Genomic DNA, 17,877 nt, shown 5'->3' with positions numbered 1-17,877 from the left:
TATACATATATATATACATATATATACATATATATTGTATAATTACTTAAATACATATATATAAATGACTGATATTCAGGTCAAAGTGTCTGATATTTGAGTTAATTCCAAAACTATATAACCCATTAAAATGTAATGGTGATGAATGGAAACAATATGCAAATATTTATCATTTTATTTATTTTGAATGACTTTCTTTCTCACACACACACACACAGTGTTTGATCACACACTCTTTGGCTGGTTTCATCTGACTCTGAATGTGACGTTGTGATACTCTCTTTCTGCAGTGAGCTATGATTATAATGTACTGCTTCTTCTGTGATTCATGGGGCTCTTCAGTTCAGCTTCGATGCTTCTTCTCGCTGGATCAGTTGAACTCGTGGCCGATGCATGCCTTCGTTCGTTCGTTTGTGATGCGGTTCATTGTGATGCATGAATGAACAATATGCTTCATATGGCATCATCACGCTCAGATTAATTTCTCTGAATGTTTACTGCCTTGGGAACAGTGCTGTACGCTTGTTCATGATTTACAGTATTAAACATACAGTGTTATGAAAGCAAACGCCTGACATCTGTCTCTCTGCAGCCGCTAGACTTGAGCTTTAGTCAAACTTCAGTAAGTCTGTAGTCTTTGTAACCCACAAGATGGCAGCAGCAGCTCAGTAATAATGTGTGTGATGTAGATCCTTTACAGATCTGGATCATATTTGGTGGATTGGTTGGGAAAATATCAATAGGAAAGATTCATCATCAACACCTGACTTTTATTGATCTGTTTTAATAAGTAAACATGTTTAGCCAGGTCAAACTCTTCTCTCAGTGTCTTTAGTTTCAGTTTATCATTTCTTGCACTACATTTCTTTTTTGTGATTCAGACTTTATACTCTGAGGTCAGAATTGGCTTGGATAAAAGTCCCAGATCTCCAATGCAAAAGAGTTACAAAATAAAGATAACCTATTAAAATAAAATATTTTATTAGCTATTTCTTAAAAAAAAAAAAACTTTAGGCATCTTGGTTTGGTTTAGTTTAAGTAATTTTAGGTTCTTTCATCTCTTTTATATATATATATATATATATATATATATATATATATATATATATATATATATATATATATATATATATATATGAATTTATATGCATTTCCATATAGCTTCGATTTTAATTAAATTTTTTTAAATCAATTTTTAATTTTTAACTTAAGTAATTCAACGAACTTACTTATTTCAGTTAGTGGAAACATTAAATAATTTCTCTTTTTTTTTTAAAGTTTAACCTTTTCTTCTAATATTTCTATTTCTATTTTATTTCAGCTTTATTCTAAAATGTAACATTTATACTTTGAGGACAGAATCACCTTAAAGACTCGTTCAGAGGAAAGAACCAATCATAAATAGAGTAAAAATGCTTTATTTTATTTTTTTATTATAACGTTTGGTGTTTTAGTCAGCATTAATAATATTATATATTTTTTTAAAGTATGACCGTTAACTTAGTATTATTGAGATATTATTATAGTTTTTATTAATATTTTTATTTCGTTTTTTTTTTTTTTGCATTGTGTTTTCAATTTTCTTTGTTAAATTTTATTTTTTACATTTTTTTCTACATTTTTATATTTCTATATAGATAAACAAAATGAAAATGAGAAATGGAAATAAAACAAGTTTTAGTTTATATATATATATATATATATATAATTTTTATTTATATTTTTTTCATTTAGAGTTCATTTGAATCCAAGACGTGATAATAGTTTTGTGGCTTTAGTTCCAGTTCACTATAATAGCCCTGACTAAGACCTTTATGTGATTGAGTATTTCTTTGATCATTTATCTGTGGTATAAAGGTAGTGTTTGAGTCACTGAGCTCTTCTTTAAAGCCTGTAATGGTCCTTCAGCCATGCGTCAGATGTGTATGATGCTCAGTAGATGTGAATGTGAAGTGGATGAAGGCTCTCATCTCTGCGCTGCTCCCAGTTTGTCCAGCACCTTCAGACCTTTCTCCTCGTACTCGGCCCGCGAGAGCCAGAAGGACTCCTTGTCTTTCATGATGTTGGCCAGCACCGCTCCTCCCATGAACACCATGTGTTTGCGCAGCGGAGGGTCTTCGATGCGGATCTTGAATTTCTGTGAGGAAACAGCAGTGAAGAGAACGCCCAAATCAGCTGGACTGAACCAAATGAACTCAAATCTAAAACAAGAGCTGGATTTTTGACACACAGCCTGCATCTGCATCAAGTTTCGGTGAGCTTCATTTACATGTCAACAGAAGTGAACTCTGTTGCTTTTCTAAGGCCTCAGGTGTAAATCTGCTCAGCTGGGGACTCATGCATCAATGTTTTTTACACACTAATAGAGTTTTTGGAAAAGTCCATACACGAGCAGTTAACCAGTAATGGATATGCACTATTATAATATTTATTATTATTTTGATTTGACTTGTAGTTTTCATATTTTAAGTTTTTCTATTTAATTATAGTGTTTGTCATTTAGTATTGATTTTTTTTTATCATTCAGTGATTTTATCATTTTTATTTATACTTGTATTTTAAATATTTCTACATAATTAATTTTTTATTTCAATTTTACTTTTAGTAATTTAAGTACTTCAACCCCATCTTATTTAGTTTATCAAGGCAACATTTCTTTTTTTTTTTTTTTTTTTTTTTTACTAAATTTGATAAATGTTTTTTCTTATTTCTGAAATTTTCTATTTAGGTTTACATTCAGTATATATATATTCAGATTTTTTGTTATATATATATATATTTATATATATATATATATATATATATAAAACAACACTGTAGCCCACTTGCAATTCATTTTAAACATAAAGAGTCTTGTTTTAAACATAAATCTAGTAATTTTTAGGTTTATAATATAAAAAAAATCATAATATATAAAAAAAATTATACAAGTAAGCTTAAAATGAAGTTTTAATATTGAACATAATTTTGCTTGTTTTAATGGTGTTTCCTTTAGGGAGGAAAATCCAGAAATCCTAGCACATGAGTTAGCAAGATTAGCGTTAGCGTGAGCGCTCACAGAAAGCTTCTCAGTGTCTCCCTTCAGCACTCGCTCCAGATACAGCTGCTTGATCTCACGCTCCAGACGGGAAGGAAGTCCCGGGTACATGGTGCTTCCTCCAGACAGGACGATGTGCTTGTATAAATCTGACCTGCAGACGGACAGTGAGACATGAGGGGACGTCCCAGATTTAATTTCCATCGAACACAACTGTGACATGCTGAAAAATGACCCCAGGAAAAAAGTGCTTCGCTTGTATTTGACCTGAAATATTCCTTTACTGAGGATGATGCTGTTGAATTATTCTGACCTGATGTCAATGTCTGCTGCCTGGATGGTGTTGAAGAGCAGCTCGGCCACACCAACACCCTCCACGTTAATGAGATGAGGCTGGAAAAGAGCCTCTGGTGCTCCAAACCTCTCGCCTCCAACCATTATCGTCCGCCCGTCTGGTAACTGCACACCAGAAAGGTCAGTAAAAGCTTTAGATTCGGTAAAGAGGCCAGTTAAGTTTATATTTATCATGCATGAGAAACTTATAGCAGCTCTCTTGCGCCCCCTGTGTGCAGATACATAGTGCTGCTTTTTTTCCCATTCATTTTTCTCACAGGGTTCTTTAAAGTCTTCTTTAAGGCACTTTAAGCCATGAACCAACCTACGGTGTGTATCAGAGCATTAAAAACTTTGATTTTGAAACAAAGATGTGTATATGTACAAGACTGTGAATGGTTTTAGTGGAAAAAAAACTACATTTCCATAAAGCATTACGATATAATTGAATAAAAAATTATGGCAAAATACAATAATATTCATTCCAAGTTGTTGATTTTATCAATAGAAACGATGGATTTTTACATTTATTGCAAAATATCAATGTTTATACAACTATTTAAGTAATGTGAAAGTGTTGTAGTAGAAAGACCTACTTTTTATGTCATCAGAGACCAAATTATTAGTCATGTGCTGTGTTTTATGAGAGTGGGTGGAGCTAAAGAGCTCTTGGTGACTCTGATTGGTGGAATTTTTGCACAGCATCATGGGTAATGTAGTTTTTCACCACGAATCCCACTGTTTAGCAGGAAATAAAAAACTAAATTGTTGAAATAATGTGAACAGATGGTTTCAAACAAAGCATATGCCATCGATTAACAACCCTGGAGCTCACAACAAGCCAGACTTAACTTGTTAGAAGTTATTGTTATACATGTATTTCCCTATGAAGAAACTGTTTTTAATAGAAGTGAGGGTTTAACTGGAAATCTCAATTGGAAAGTTAAATTAATATGCACTAGATCTCTGATTCTCAGTTAGTTTTGCCTCAGGACCCAAGAACTTTGCCTATTTTTGTCTCTGTTTTGTGAGGGCGTTTCCTACAATGCCTGTAAGTGTATTTCTAGGGTTTGAGTGTATTACCGTGTAGGACTCCACCAGGACTGTGGTCTCGTTGGCCAGTTTCTGTTCCTGCTCAATGTTGTAGCCAACAAAACACAGTTTCTCCTTCATCATCCGCACCGTCTCGAAGTCCGCCGTGTGGTTGAAGGCATAGCCTCGCAGAAGCAAAAGCTACATGGATGGAATATACTGGATGAATATAACAAATAGACTCTCTATAGAGTTCAATAGAGTAATGATGCTGAAAATGCAGCATTGATCAAAGGAATAAATAATATTTTAACATGCTTTGCAATAGAAGGTAGTTTTTTAATAATATTTCTAAATATTAGGTCATTTTGATTGACACGGAATGACATGAGGATTAGTAAATGATGCTCATTGGGTGGTTTGAATATGAAAAGGCCACCTTAATCAGATAGCGTGTGATGTCACGTCCTGCGATGTCTAGACGGCGTGTGAGATGAGGGAGAGAGAAGCCCTCGTAAACGGGACAGATGTGAGTCACACCATCTCCAGAGTCGATCACCGCTCCGGTCAACAGACCTGCAGGTTTGACACATCGCATATTTGACTCGAATATTTGTAATTAATCTATATTACCAAGGACAAGTTTTGTGAGAAAGGGTCCCAGGCAGCCTTTATGAGCTGATTATGACTGATTTTCAAATTCCGCTTTTTAAATAAAACAGACCAACATGACTTTTTAACACTATTTGAGATTAGGAAACAATATTTATAGAGCCGTTCATGTCAGATGTTGTTGCTGATTTGAAATATGCTTTTTCAAACCTGAGTGTAGTAAGAGTTGCATTGCATTTACAGCCACAGACTGAGCAGACTTTCCTTGAAAAGGACTTTGGTATAATGCATAAAAGTGACAGAGTGCTTAGGGCCCAGAGGCTGAGAGGGGCCCGACTGAGCGTGATTTTAAAGGGGGGCCCATAGCAAATTTTTGTTGAGATGATAAAATATAAATCTTAACTAAACTAGAGGTACCTACTTTTTAATCTTCCGCTTACTTTTTTTTTAACAAGTTGAAACAATAAGGCATCACTAATTATTCTTATGATACATTCTGAGTTGTGATAACTAATCTCACTACTACTATTTGCATAACAATTTTTTTTTTTTTTACAATGTTTTAATATTAGGGTGATTGGGCTCTTTTGGCTTCTTTTTGATGGCCATGGGCCTAGTTTTGTTTGGCAGACCTGGCAACCCTCTGTCTGTTTTACCCTGTGCGTAGAGGGTCAGCACGGCCTGAATGGCCATGTAGATGCCGTGGAACTTGTAGGTCTCGAACATGACCTCGGCGATCTTCTGCCGGTTCTTCAGGGGGTTCAGGGGCGGCTCCGTCAGCAGGACCTTACAGTCGGGAGGGCTGATGTTGAGGCGCTGCGGGCCGAAGGTGTGATCCCACAGGTGCAGCATGTCCTCCCAGCAGCGCACTATCCCGTTCTCCATGGGGTACGAGACCTCCAGCATGGAGCGGCACTCGCTCGCCTCGTCACCAACCATCAGATCCTGGACACACGGGAGCAGGAACACACACAAATCACTGAATTAATGATTTTTAATAAATCGTCAAATTCATTTTTATTCAATTCGTTTTAAACTCATCTGTGTTTTCCATTAATTCTACATTCTGCAAATGTAAAGGTGGAGTATGGTTTCAGCATCTCACGCAACTTTAATAATAATCTGCTGTCTAACGTCGACAACCTTTGAAACGTTTTAAAAATAAAATGTTGTTTTATAACTGACTAAATAAATAAATCTATAATATAATAGTACATGTGTATAAAGTCTTGAAATGTATGAAAATGCAAGGGATGTATTATTGCATTAAATAATATAGAACAAGGCACTTAAAAGTACAATGAAAGATATAAAAATGATGAAACAGTTATTTTAAATGGTAAACTATAATGAGACATGTTATATCAGTGTAATTTATTAATATGCCATATATTATTATTTTGAATTGTTTCATATTTTGAATATTTTCAGGTTGTATTTTAATTTGAGGATAGGTTTTAGTAGTTTTATGTTTTTGTGTCATTTGCATAGTTTTTTTTATGTATTTCTGTATAAATTTAATTTCTTTTTATTTATTTTAACAGTTTTATTTCAATGCAGTTTTAGTGTTTTTAATGTATTTATTTCACAACTTGTTATTGCAACATTTTCAAATTTCATTCAGCTTTATTTTAATTGGGGAAACAATTGTAATAATTTTAGTTTTAGTTAATTATAACAAGACTGATGTGTACATGTGTGTGTGTGTGTGTGTGTGCATGGGCGTGTGCCTGCGTGTGTGCATGGGTGTGTGCCTGTATGTATGTGTGTGTTTATATTTTGTTTTGCCTGGATAACTCACCTTGATCTCTATATTCCCAACTTTTGCATCTGATCGAATGATGGGACGTCCCACCAGGGCTGGGAAGATGTGATCGGGAAAATTGGAGCCAGCAAAACCACACTTGACAAACTGCAGACATTATGTGGGAAGATGACAACTCAGTTCTCTTCTGTGCCACCTTTTTCAGCTTTCTGAGGTCAGAGCTGCAGATATTGCACCGAATTATCTGAGATTGGCTTGTTTTGAAGAACTGCAGCTTCCTCAGCTCCCTCTAACTTCCCTATACTTTCACTAAACTGTGTTTTAAAGTTTCAGCTCATCAATCTCCAAACTAGAGCACTTAAAGCACTTCCTCATCTGTGACCAATAACCGTGAATCTTTTCCCCTGCCACCTTTTAAGGTGAAGTGAGTGGTGTTTCTGCACAGACGTGTTCAGACAGATTTCAGCAATGCAACAGGCCTCTGCATGAGCCCACCGCAGGCATGCAGCGATGCAGTCACTACACTAGAGTCATGCACATCAAAAGTTTAGTTAAGAATGATGGAAGCTTTTAAAACAGCTATACATTTAGTTCTATGTAAGTTTCTGAATGAAAACAAGTTTCCTTCAACATTCATTTAAACACAAATACACCTGTGCATCAGTATCCAATATTTAAATCAGTGATACATAGAGTTTTAGCCCCATAATAATGAGTTGTACATCTCTTACCCCCGTCCCATTGTCACAGACGACCACTTTCCTCCCGCTGCTGTCCATGCTGTTTGAGATGAGCCTCAGGGAAACACCCACAGTGGCTGTCAGTGAGGATGTAGACGCTCGTCAGTCTCGGTCAGGCTGTTTTGTGAAGTGAGGTCAGATTTAAAGGGGCCGGTTTATCTGAGGAGGAATAGAACGACTCCGCCTTCACTGAAGCACTGCTTGTTACACTCTAAAAATATGACTTTTAATGGAAGAAACAGTGATGCAAGAATCTTACTGTAAAACTTACTGTAATAATTGGTGAACCTTATCATACAGAAAATATATTATACTTTGAAATAAGTAAAGAATGTATCATTTAAATTACTGTAAAATGATGCATAAAAATAATGAACTACCTTATAATTGACAATTTATAATTTAGAAAGCAATACATGTACTTTTTTACGGTAAAATGTAAAAAATGAAATCCCAAAGGAAAAATCTTTTGAAGTCACCTTAAATGTAAGAAATTAGGAAAATAAAACAAGCTCAATGGAATGGCACCACAGACGCAAATACAGTAATATACAGCAATTTAAAAAAATACAGTAAGTCACTGTATGTGGAGTTTTTTGTGGAGTCACAAAAAAAAAAAATCCCATGATGCAAAGGGTATTACAGTTACCTGCTGAAAATGGAATTTCCAGTATTCTACTGGGTAATATACGGTAAATAGCTGTAGAAATTATGGAAATGTCTAAAAGTGTATCATACAATAAAAGTTGCATTTTAAAAGACAATACATGTCATTTAAATATTCTGAAAACTTGTAAATTACCTTATAACTGAGAAAATGTTTGGTCTATTTAACGAAGCAATGTTTACAGTAAAACAGTAAAAACTTTTATCCTGCAGAGTTAAACTCTAAAAATATGCAATTTAATGGAAATAAATTACAGTAAAAACCTGTTGATTGGTGAACTTATCCAGAAAAATATATTTATATTATAATGTATTATATATAAAAAAAACAATAGATATTTAAATTATTGTAAATGTTTCCTTATAATTGAGAAAATGTATACATCACAAAGCAATATTCATTTTTATATCCAAATAGGGATCAGGATTTCTTCTTTTGTGTTTTTAAAGTCATACAGACATGAGAGTGATTAAATTATGGCCAAATTTCCATTTATCATTAAATTGTTCCTTGAAATGGTGATTTAGGTTTTGTAAAGCTGTATTATTTTTAACTTTTGTTTTACCAGCCATTCAGCATCTACAATTCAATCTTGGAGTCTCTTAGATTCAAAAATAATATCATTTATTTCACATTTTCAGACAAATGAACACAAGACGGTCCCGTTCTTCTTCGGTGAGTATGGGTTTGGAAATTATAAATGACGGACGGTCATAAAGTCTGATGTCGTCCTCGAATATAGGCACATAAAAAGCTGAGTGACTCTGTTTGCTGAAATGAAATGTACAGAAAGTTGATTGCAAGATGCTGTGTGTTCACAATATATTCAAATTCACAGTGTATTAAAAGGGAAGCAGCATTTATATTCCATAACGTCAGTTAATCTATTTTCATCCAGGCTACATCATTATATTCAACAGATGAAAAAACTCAATGGACCTAAATCCTCATTTACCAACAACAAACAACAAAATGCAATGTTAGCTCAAGTAAATGACATAATCTACACTCCATTCTTATGAAAACATACAGCAGCGAGTCACTTCTACCTTCTGTTTTCAGTGGGTCTCTTTTTGGACAAGTTTGACAAGCAGTTTGACAAGCAGACAAACTGCTTCATGCTTTTGACAGATGTTTGCAGAGCTATGAAAGGCCAGGATGGACGATCTAGATTCGATTTCAAATACAAAATATGCATAATATATGTCCTTCTGTGTGATACATCTCATATTTTGTGCCACCTGAGTATTAGGATGATTGAAAAAGCCAGTGAACCTGAAGAGATTTATTTGGCACGTGCCTTTTAAGAGGTCCAGCCTAAAAATTGCAGATCCTCTTTGGTCAGGGACGAACCGATCACGATAAAAGGGAGCAACTGAGAGCTCAGTCGGACTTCTTGCAACCTGATTTCTCGGTCTTTCCTTTAAGTGCATGTACGAGCAGCAGTCCTCTCCCCTCCAGACGCTTCAAACTCTCGTGTCTTTGCGTCCGTCTCGGAGGGCAGGTGCAGGTGTTCTTCACGACTCAAACTCGCTGTCGCTGCTGACGGATATGTCTGGGGTGGAGGCCCCGGTCCCCCGCGGCCCTGTGCCCGAGCTACAGTCACTGTTCTCCCCCGGGCTCCCGGGACGGTGCGGTGAGGAGCCCTGGAGGTGCGTGTTGTGCTCCGAGGAGCATTCTGGAGAGCTTCCGGAGGGATGGAGGCATGAATCTTGCTGCAATCTGAGGGGAAAAAAATAGAGGTAGAAGAATATTTACTCTGTGCTTGAGATGCAAATCAACAAAGATACATCTGAAGCTCTTAAAACTCTTACATATGAAGGTTCCAAATGCAGGTTTTTTTTTCAGTGATGTCATAAAAGAACCTTCAAGTGAACAGTTCTAAAAAAGAACCGTTTTTGAAATATTTGAAACATCTAAAGACCCTTTTGTGGAATGGAATAATTCCATGGATCTTCATGGAACCGTCACTGCTCCCAAAAATAACTTTTATTTTTAATGTGAGTTTGAGTGTAAAAGCACACAGCTCCTCTGAAGCTGTACAATATCCAAATCTGTCTTGTAATTCATGTGAGAATGTCATATTCATACTTTTACGGCCCTTTTTTGAGCTCGAGTGTATAAATCACACAATATACTTAGATTTACGGATAGAGATTCTGCCTAAAAACCTATTTTGTGTTTCACAGGAGCAAGAAAATAATGTGAGGAACAATGTAGGATTAAATAAATTATTATTTATTTATTTTTTATTATTATTATTATTATTTAATATGAGCTGACTGTATTTCTATAAGCTTCAGCGTGAAACACTTCACAAATAGGTTTCATTTGTTATCTACTTCATTAGTTAACATGAACAATACTTGCAGCATTTATTAATCTCATCAAATGTAAAGTTCAGCATTTACAAATATATTATTAATATCAAAATTCATATCTGTTAACATTAGTTAATGCACTGTGAACTAACATGAACATTAATGTTTTTTATTAACTAACATTAACAAAGGTTAATAAATGCAGTAAAAGTTATATTGTTCATGTTAGTTAATGCATTAACTAATGTTAATAAATTAGAGCTTATTGTAAAGTGTTACTCTTTACTGAATATCACGTAATGTGGGTTTTGTAATAGTGTTTTATTTATCAACATTTTGAATTAGTTTTAATTTTTTTGTATGTTTATATATTTTGGCATTCTTTGTTAATATATACTCATGGTCAAGGCAACATTAAGTTTTTCCATTTTATTTTATTTAAAATTTATTTCAATTAACAGATATCATTTTGGCTAATATTAACAACACTGAATGAGAAACGAAATACAAACTGGCTTGTATTATTCCAGACAGGTATTACCATAAATCTCGATGAATCATGTTGCCTTGTTTTTTGTCCCTCAGCCGTTCGTTTTTACCGAGTGTGAGTTTGTGTACCTGTTTTTAGCAGACGCCGCTCTGTCCCGCTGTCTTCTGTTTTTGAACCAGTTGCCCACCTGAGTGGGGGTGAGACCCGTGGCCTGGGCCAGATGACGCTTTCTGGAGGGGTTTGGATAGGGGTCCTGCAGGTACCATTCCCTCAGGAGGCTACGGGTTCGCTCCTCAAAAAACACAAAGAGCACAAGAGCACTGTCACTAGCCCGAAAAATAAAAAATACATTTACTTCAAATATACATTATAATTTGGAGTTGGTAAGATTTCTAATTTTTTTAAAGAAGTCTTTTCTGCTCAATATGATGAGAAATAGAGTAAAAACAGTGACATGTTATTAAAATTTAATATAAAAGTTTTCTACATGAATATATTTTACAATGTAATTTATTCCTGTGATCAAAGCTGAATTTACTCCAGTCTTTAGTGTCACATGATCTTCAGAAATCATTCTGATATGATGATTTGATGCTCAGGACACATTTCTGATTATTATCAATGTTCAAAACAGTTGTGTTGCTTCATGTTTTTTGTGGAGACTGTGACATTTTTTTGTTACATTATCAATGTATTAACTGTCACTTTTGAATATTAATGCGTGCTTGCTGAAAAAAAGCGGGGTTGTTTCTCAAACACTTAAAAATGCTAGACTGAATCACAAATTCGTCCAATTTTTTTTTTATGCTGGAGAATGACCTCAGTAAAACATCATATTCTTGTGCATATTTCAGAAATTAACTGTAATAATGTTTTTGGCGAAGCTTAATTTCAGATTCGCTGTTGAGTCTTAAAAAGACTTGAAGGTTAGCAGCTTTATATCTTATTAAAGCACATTTACATTTGCAGATTTATAGATCACTATAAGCTGGAGAAACATGATCTTGTTGTTAGGGATTCACATCTAATGAACTGCCTTCATGTGCACTGTGTTGATTTGTTACAATCAGCTTCACTAGATACATTTGTAGTCGTGCGGTAGTCTACATTTCATCATGATGTCCTTGGAAATCCAAGCTAAGATGGACACAAGTTGTTATTAGGCTTAAAGCACTGTTCTGGGATCAGGCCTTCTGAATCAATCCTGGTTTGTGCTAGTGATCAGCTAGCGTCTTATCTCATTTACTGTCTCCTGCAGTGATTAAGCATCATTTCCTGCATTTCCACCTTTGTGAAGCGAACCAGCACGAAGACCACTTCATAATCCACTCTCCGTTTCAATTCACATTGACCAGACTGTAAAAACAGTCACGGACTCGGGGAATCGTTATGAGGGCTTTGCAAGGCAGTTTAGCTGTGAGTTAATCTAGTGTCTGGAGCAGGGTGAAAAGGTAGAAAGTCATCATGTGGAATAAGAGCTTAACTGCCACAGGTGGTCCTCGGCTCAAGAGGCTTAAGAAGCGCCGGCGGCGTCTCAATACGCCGAGAGAGACTGTGCACTATACAGTGAGCCTGCAGGAGCAGCATTGAGACGCATAGCTGCTGGAGATTAATGCTGGGCTTGCATTGTTGCTGGAAGAATGCAGTGTAATTAAGTCCTTATTTGTTTGCACTAGCAGACTCTTAGAACGGCTTTGTTAGTCGTCACCTCGTGTATTCAGGTTGAATCAGTCACATTAAATAACATTTTTGACTGGAATTCAGCAAGTTAATGTAGATTTTATAACATGAAGCACATTGAGGAAACATTTTAGTGCACAAACGACCAGATACAATGCACTTTACTGTTGAATGACAGTCTTAAGGTTTGCATATTCAGCATGCTTTTGTTTCATATATATACTTTTTTTGAAAGTTGTAAATAAAACAAAGATTATTGGGGTTTGTTTTACAAGAAAATATTATTTTAGTCTCTTTATTTTTCAAAATTTCAAGTTTAATTCAGTCCTACTTGCCATTTATCCTGTATATATGTTTCATTTAAATTCACAAGTGAATGAAAAACATCCAGAAGTTAAGCTTGATTAAAAATAATCTCAGGATGCAGCTCATGAAGCTATTTGACAGCATCGCAACTTAGAAGAAGATCAGATATGAGAGTTTGAATTTGTTTAACATTTATGATCACTGTATAAAACAGTGCGTGCTTTCTATCTGTGCTATGTCAAAGCTTTTATGACTAATATATTATTTTAAAATGTGGCAACAATGAGTGGGTGTGTCCCAAAAAATCCTCCCTTCAGTCTTTAATAGGTTTATACTCAGAAAAACAGGTACAAAAGCTGCCACTGGTGGGGTCTCTTTTCAAAAGACACACCTTTGGACAATTTTTACCCATAAAGGATGCATATTAAAGATGCATATTAGTCAAAAGAGTTCGGCCCAGGTTTGCATCTTTCTCAAGTTTTGTGTCTCACCTTAAAGCAGTGCGTCTTCTGCTCGCCGTCCCAGATGGTCCGAGGAAGGGGGAACTTCTTCCGGATGCGGTACTTCTCCACGGGCCCCAGGGGCCTCCCCCGCAGGCGCTCCGCCTCGCGGTAATGCGCGTCCAGCCACAGGTCCTGCAGCTTGGCGTGGGACTCGCGCGTGAAGCGGTGGCTCTGCAGGATCTGATAGAGAGCCTCGAAGTTCCCGCCGTGGAAGGCGACGAGAGCGCGCGCGCGCATCACCGACTCGTGCCGGTTGAGCAGCTCTCCGGCGGAACCGGGCACCGCGGCGGGCAGCGACCAGAGGAAGCGCCCCAAGCGCTCCATATCTCCCGTCTCCTCCAGATTCTCGCAGACTCGAGCCACCTGCTCAGGGGTGAACATCGGCAGAGGAAACATGACTAGGTCTGTCTGGTTTCAGGTTTGAGTTTGGCGCGACTAAAGTTTATATCACCATTGCGCGCGAGCGACTGAATCCTCTTACAAACACTGATACACCGGTTATATGAAGTGGCTCTTGAGCGACTGGTCTCTCGGTAGGATCTGTGTGTCTCTTCTAGTAAAGGAGGAGCGGCAGAAGTCAAGCCTATTTATAGAGAGATCGAAAGAGCATCTCCGCGCTTGTCTCGAGGGGATTATAGCCTCGGTCATTAGCCGCTTAGCGGGGGGTTTCTGTTCGCCGAGGGACTGACGGGATGATCGGGTTGTTAGACTAACTGAGGAGCACATTAACTGTCAGGATGGCCGACAGAGACTTATTTCATTCTGCTGGATAAATGGAAACCTAATGCAGTCAGTGAAAACTGTTCGGGTTTATAGCACAGGAAGGGGCCAAATCTTCATGTGTTTGACTATAAAGTACTGCACTGTTCTAGTGCCTGAAACACAACTGAATGCAATTCATGTAAATGTAATCGAGGCACTTTTTTCTGCATTATTCCTCACTCCTGGTTCTGGTTCTGGTTCTCAACAGTCCCAGAGCTCGTTCTCCATCATTGCATGAGACATGCGCTTCAAAGTTTAGTGAACCTTCATTGAATTGTATATAGCCTAATCAATGATCAATGAAAAAGTAAATAGTGAATGTTCAAATTAATTGCAATAGTTGTTTCATAGCTGTATTAAACTGTGTAGCTACAAAGAAAAAGCGAAATAAAACCTGTTCTCTTTTGAAATAAAAAAAGGGGCTGAAGCCAACGGCAGAATGTAAATTATTTTATGTATTTAAATATTGTTTCATATTTGTGCTTACACATGATTAAGTATTATGCAAGTGCATTTTTGTCGTTTTGCAAATTGTACACATAAATGATGCATGCATTTTTTAAATAAAAAATAAGTTTAATCTATAACAATGAAATTATTATATAGTACACAAATCATCAAATATCTATCTATCTATCTATCTATCTATCTATCTATCTATCTATCTATCTATCTATCTATCTATCTATCTATCTCTCAAGGACTTTGTTGAAACCAGTTGCAGATCATTTCTGGTTGATCACGAACAGACTAGTCTCGTGCATGTGACTAGTTAAAATAAGATTGTAACAATAATACATGGTGTAATAATACATTATATACATTTTTTTATTATATAACAATCATTTGAATAATTACAAATTATATTTAATTATATAATTATATGTATAAATTTTTAATAATTTTCTATCAGTCGGTCATCTGTAATGCTGCCTTGTCGGTGAAAGTGAGTAAAAACATCATCTAAAAATCCAAATAATTAAAAATATTATAGCACAAACAAAAGCTATATGCCAAAACTGGAGTTGAGAAAAATGTCCTCTTTTTTATTATTTTGATCAAACTTCTCTTTGAATAGTTATTTTTGTTGTTGCTGCTGCATTTTTCCTTGTCACTGACCATCTGTGGTCTGTTCAGAGCAGTTTTTCAGGTTTATGTGTTTTGAGTTGATCAGGCGCTGGAGGTGATAAAGTGGCTCATGCAGTCCGAAGGTAAACGGACCAAAGGCCTGTGGTGTTGTCATACCGCTTTTAATTGGGATTTGATGGGAGCGAAGCGCTTATGCCGTGGAAATCACTATCTCATGCCGGTCCGAGGAGACGTTTTGAGATGCATGTTGCCTAAATCGCTTCAGAATCCACCACAATCCCGACTGACTAATACCTCCCTAATTAATCTGGACGGGGTTCTGCCGGATCCTCTGTGACCCTGGAGCAGCTCTGAGCGTCTGATGCCCAACACCACCTCAGGACACCTTATTACTGTAATATCCCCAGAGATCTCCTGGCCAGTAATCAGTGCCACACAAGACAATTTTACTATTAATCCGGTTTAGCATAAGCATCTGTCAACAAAGTGGTTAAACAAATGGGAAATCATACATACGACACACACACACACACAATATGTACATGCAAATATTTTAGTCCACATATTTATAAAATAGAAATACACCTGCCATCATAATGCCACCTTGTAAACTGATGTTATATAAAAATTCATATGTAATGATGTAATAATAACATGATTTGAGATTCTTTTTTGGTTTTCAAACATAAAAAAACACAACAGCAAATAAGGGAAAGGAAGGCAACAAACTTATGATAGATAGATAGATAGATAGATAGATAGATAGATAGATAGATAGATAGATAGATAGATAGATAGATAGATAGATAGATAGATAGATAGATAGATAGATAGATAGATAGATAGATAGATAGATAGATAGATCATTGTTCATTATTCTCCTAGAACATCAGAATGGAATGTTTAAGAATGTTTGTAATGTTTCGTGTTCTATTTGGAATCTTTAAGGAAACCTTCAGTGCTGAAGTCTCTCAGTTCTGGACGAGATCACAGTATTGTGTCTGACTGAGCGGCTGCAGACTGCATATGGCTCAAAACGAGTCTTAATCGTGCTTTGGGGGCAGCTGATGTTAAATCTTCACACGGACTGCTCAGTAAAGGTTGCAGTCAGGTGAAGGTTCAGATTTGGAGGCTTTTATCTGATCTGTCTAGAGCTACACTGATCTGTCATTATATGAAGGGATTTGTGTATTCTGAAAGTTATGTGTGTTTGTTGTGATGAAGCACAGAAGCCTTTGTTATTGCACTAACATCTGTTACCTGTGATAAAACACCATTCTGATGCACTCATAGAAGACTTGAATCAAATCTGTTTAACACGGTCAGAAATAGGGTCCATTTCTGTCCCCCAGGGGACAATCTACACTAACATACCTCATAGGGCTTATTATTGGACATCAAGGTAAGGGTCAAAAATGTACATACATGTTCCCAAGCCTATGCCAAGGGTACAAAAGCTGTACCCTTGAGGGTCCACCCCAGGTGACAAGCCGTTGTACCCCTAAAGTTACAATTATGTACTCTATTTTCTGAGAGTGAATAATACTTAAATGAGAATAAAACAAATGAGAAAAAGCAGCCGAAAAAAAGCCATTACTAAAAAGTATTACTATATTGGTTTTTTTCCAGCAGTAAAAAGTATTATGAAATATATAAATAGATATATATATAAGGTAAAATGTGATTTATCAAAATGTTGTAATTATATCTTATATGATTCTTATTATTAAATGAGGTGATCTAATTAAAATAAAACAAACATTTAAATTAAATGAAAACATTAAAGTGAGGAAATAAACAACAAAAGGAGAGAAATGAGCTCAGTGAAGATCATTTTCTACATTAATCTGACTCTCAGACACTGCTGTCAACACACACACACACACACACTCACATCAGACATATCACACACACACCCACACACACACACACACACACACATACACATCCAATCTGTTTTAACACTTTGAGAACAGACTGACTCCAAATCTTCTTAACCCTTCCCAAGCTTGTACAAGAGGATGAATCATAAGAAGAAGATGGGATGTGTGTGTGTGTGTGTGTGTGTGTCACTTATTGACTTATGGATCGATACTTCAGACAGTGAATGAGGCTGGAGCAGATCAGAGTAAAACACTTTCTTAATTGACTTGTAATCCAACATTTCTGTGGTTTTCATTTCTCCTTTAAACTGTAAAGCATTACGGCTGCTTTGAAAATTTTTAATTGTCCTTCTAAAACTTTATTTAATTCAAAGGTTCTATAATTAATTTTATAGAACCTTTGATTTATAAAATTTTAAGCAAAAACATCTCTGTTTTAGAATTATTACATTTAATTGGTTTGAGTTAATATTATTGCTTTTTAAAAAAAGAAAATAGCATTAAAATATTACATTTACATAAATTAATAAAAATAAAAACATTATGGCCATTAAAGAAATATTACATTTGTCCTGCTTTTTAATTTATTCAAAGGTTGGTTTTGTTTAAGTTAATGTTATTGCTTTTAAAATCACTTTTAATATGCAAAACCTTACA

General features: G+C 35.9%; 2 protein-coding genes across 2 annotated transcripts; both read right to left on the bottom strand.

The window, feature by feature from the left end:
* Nucleotides 1-1,659: 1,659 nt before the first annotated feature.
* Nucleotides 1,660-7,656, bottom strand: zgc:101810 (uncharacterized protein LOC493612 homolog). The gene is made up of 8 exons (XM_052602819.1): nucleotides 7,511-7,656; nucleotides 6,816-6,926; nucleotides 5,671-5,959; nucleotides 4,842-4,978; nucleotides 4,454-4,603; nucleotides 3,351-3,496; nucleotides 3,059-3,191; nucleotides 1,660-2,137 (listed from the first exon to the last, which is right to left on the bottom strand). Exons 1-8 carry the CDS (start codon nucleotides 7,556-7,558, stop codon nucleotides 1,967-1,969), a joined length of 1,185 nt encoding a protein of 394 aa, XP_052458779.1. The 5' UTR covers nucleotides 7,559-7,656; the 3' UTR covers nucleotides 1,660-1,966.
* Nucleotides 7,657-8,788: 1,132 nt separating this feature from the next.
* six7 (SIX homeobox 7) lies at nucleotides 8,789-14,051 on the bottom strand. The gene is made up of 3 exons (XM_052602828.1): nucleotides 13,475-14,051; nucleotides 11,126-11,289; nucleotides 8,789-9,908 (listed from the first exon to the last, which is right to left on the bottom strand). Exons 1-3 carry the CDS (start codon nucleotides 13,880-13,882, stop codon nucleotides 9,704-9,706), a joined length of 777 nt encoding a protein of 258 aa, XP_052458788.1. The 5' UTR covers nucleotides 13,883-14,051; the 3' UTR covers nucleotides 8,789-9,703.
* Between the last annotated feature and the right edge of the window lie 3,826 nt (nucleotides 14,052-17,877).

Source organism: Carassius gibelio, chromosome A7 (assembly GCF_023724105.1).
Source record: "Carassius gibelio isolate Cgi1373 ecotype wild population from Czech Republic chromosome A7, carGib1.2-hapl.c, whole genome shotgun sequence".
Lineage (NCBI taxonomy): Eukaryota > Metazoa > Chordata > Actinopteri > Cypriniformes > Cyprinidae > Carassius > Carassius gibelio.
This window is presented reverse-complemented; position numbering and strand designations above follow the sequence as displayed.

What these genes read in the sequence shown, in the direction of transcription:
- six7 (XM_052602828.1), bottom strand. Translation starts at nt 13,882, where the DNA reads ATGTTTCCTCTGCCGATGTTCACCCCTGAGCAGGTGGCTCGAGTCTGC. An exon ending in AGAAGACGCACTGCTTTAAG is followed by an intron (nt 11,290 to 13,474) that starts GTGAGACACAAA and finishes GTGTTTTTTGAG; the next exon opens with GAGCGAACCCGTAGCCTCCT. An exon ending in GCGGCGTCTGCTAAAAACAG is followed by an intron (nt 9,909 to 11,125) that starts GTACACAAACTC and finishes TTTTCCCCTCAG; the next exon opens with ATTGCAGCAAGATTCATGCC.
- zgc:101810 (XM_052602819.1), bottom strand. Translation starts at nt 7,558, where the DNA reads ATGGACAGCAGCGGGAGGAAAGTGGTCGTCTGTGACAATGGGACGGGG. An exon ending in TCCTGGTGGAGTCCTACACG is followed by an intron (nt 3,497 to 4,453) that starts GTAATACACTCA and finishes TCTGGTGTGCAG; the next exon opens with TTACCAGACGGGCGGACGAT. An exon ending in GCAGCAGACATTGACATCAG is followed by an intron (nt 3,192 to 3,350) that starts GTCAGAATAATT and finishes GTCCGTCTGCAG; the next exon opens with GTCAGATTTATACAAGCACA.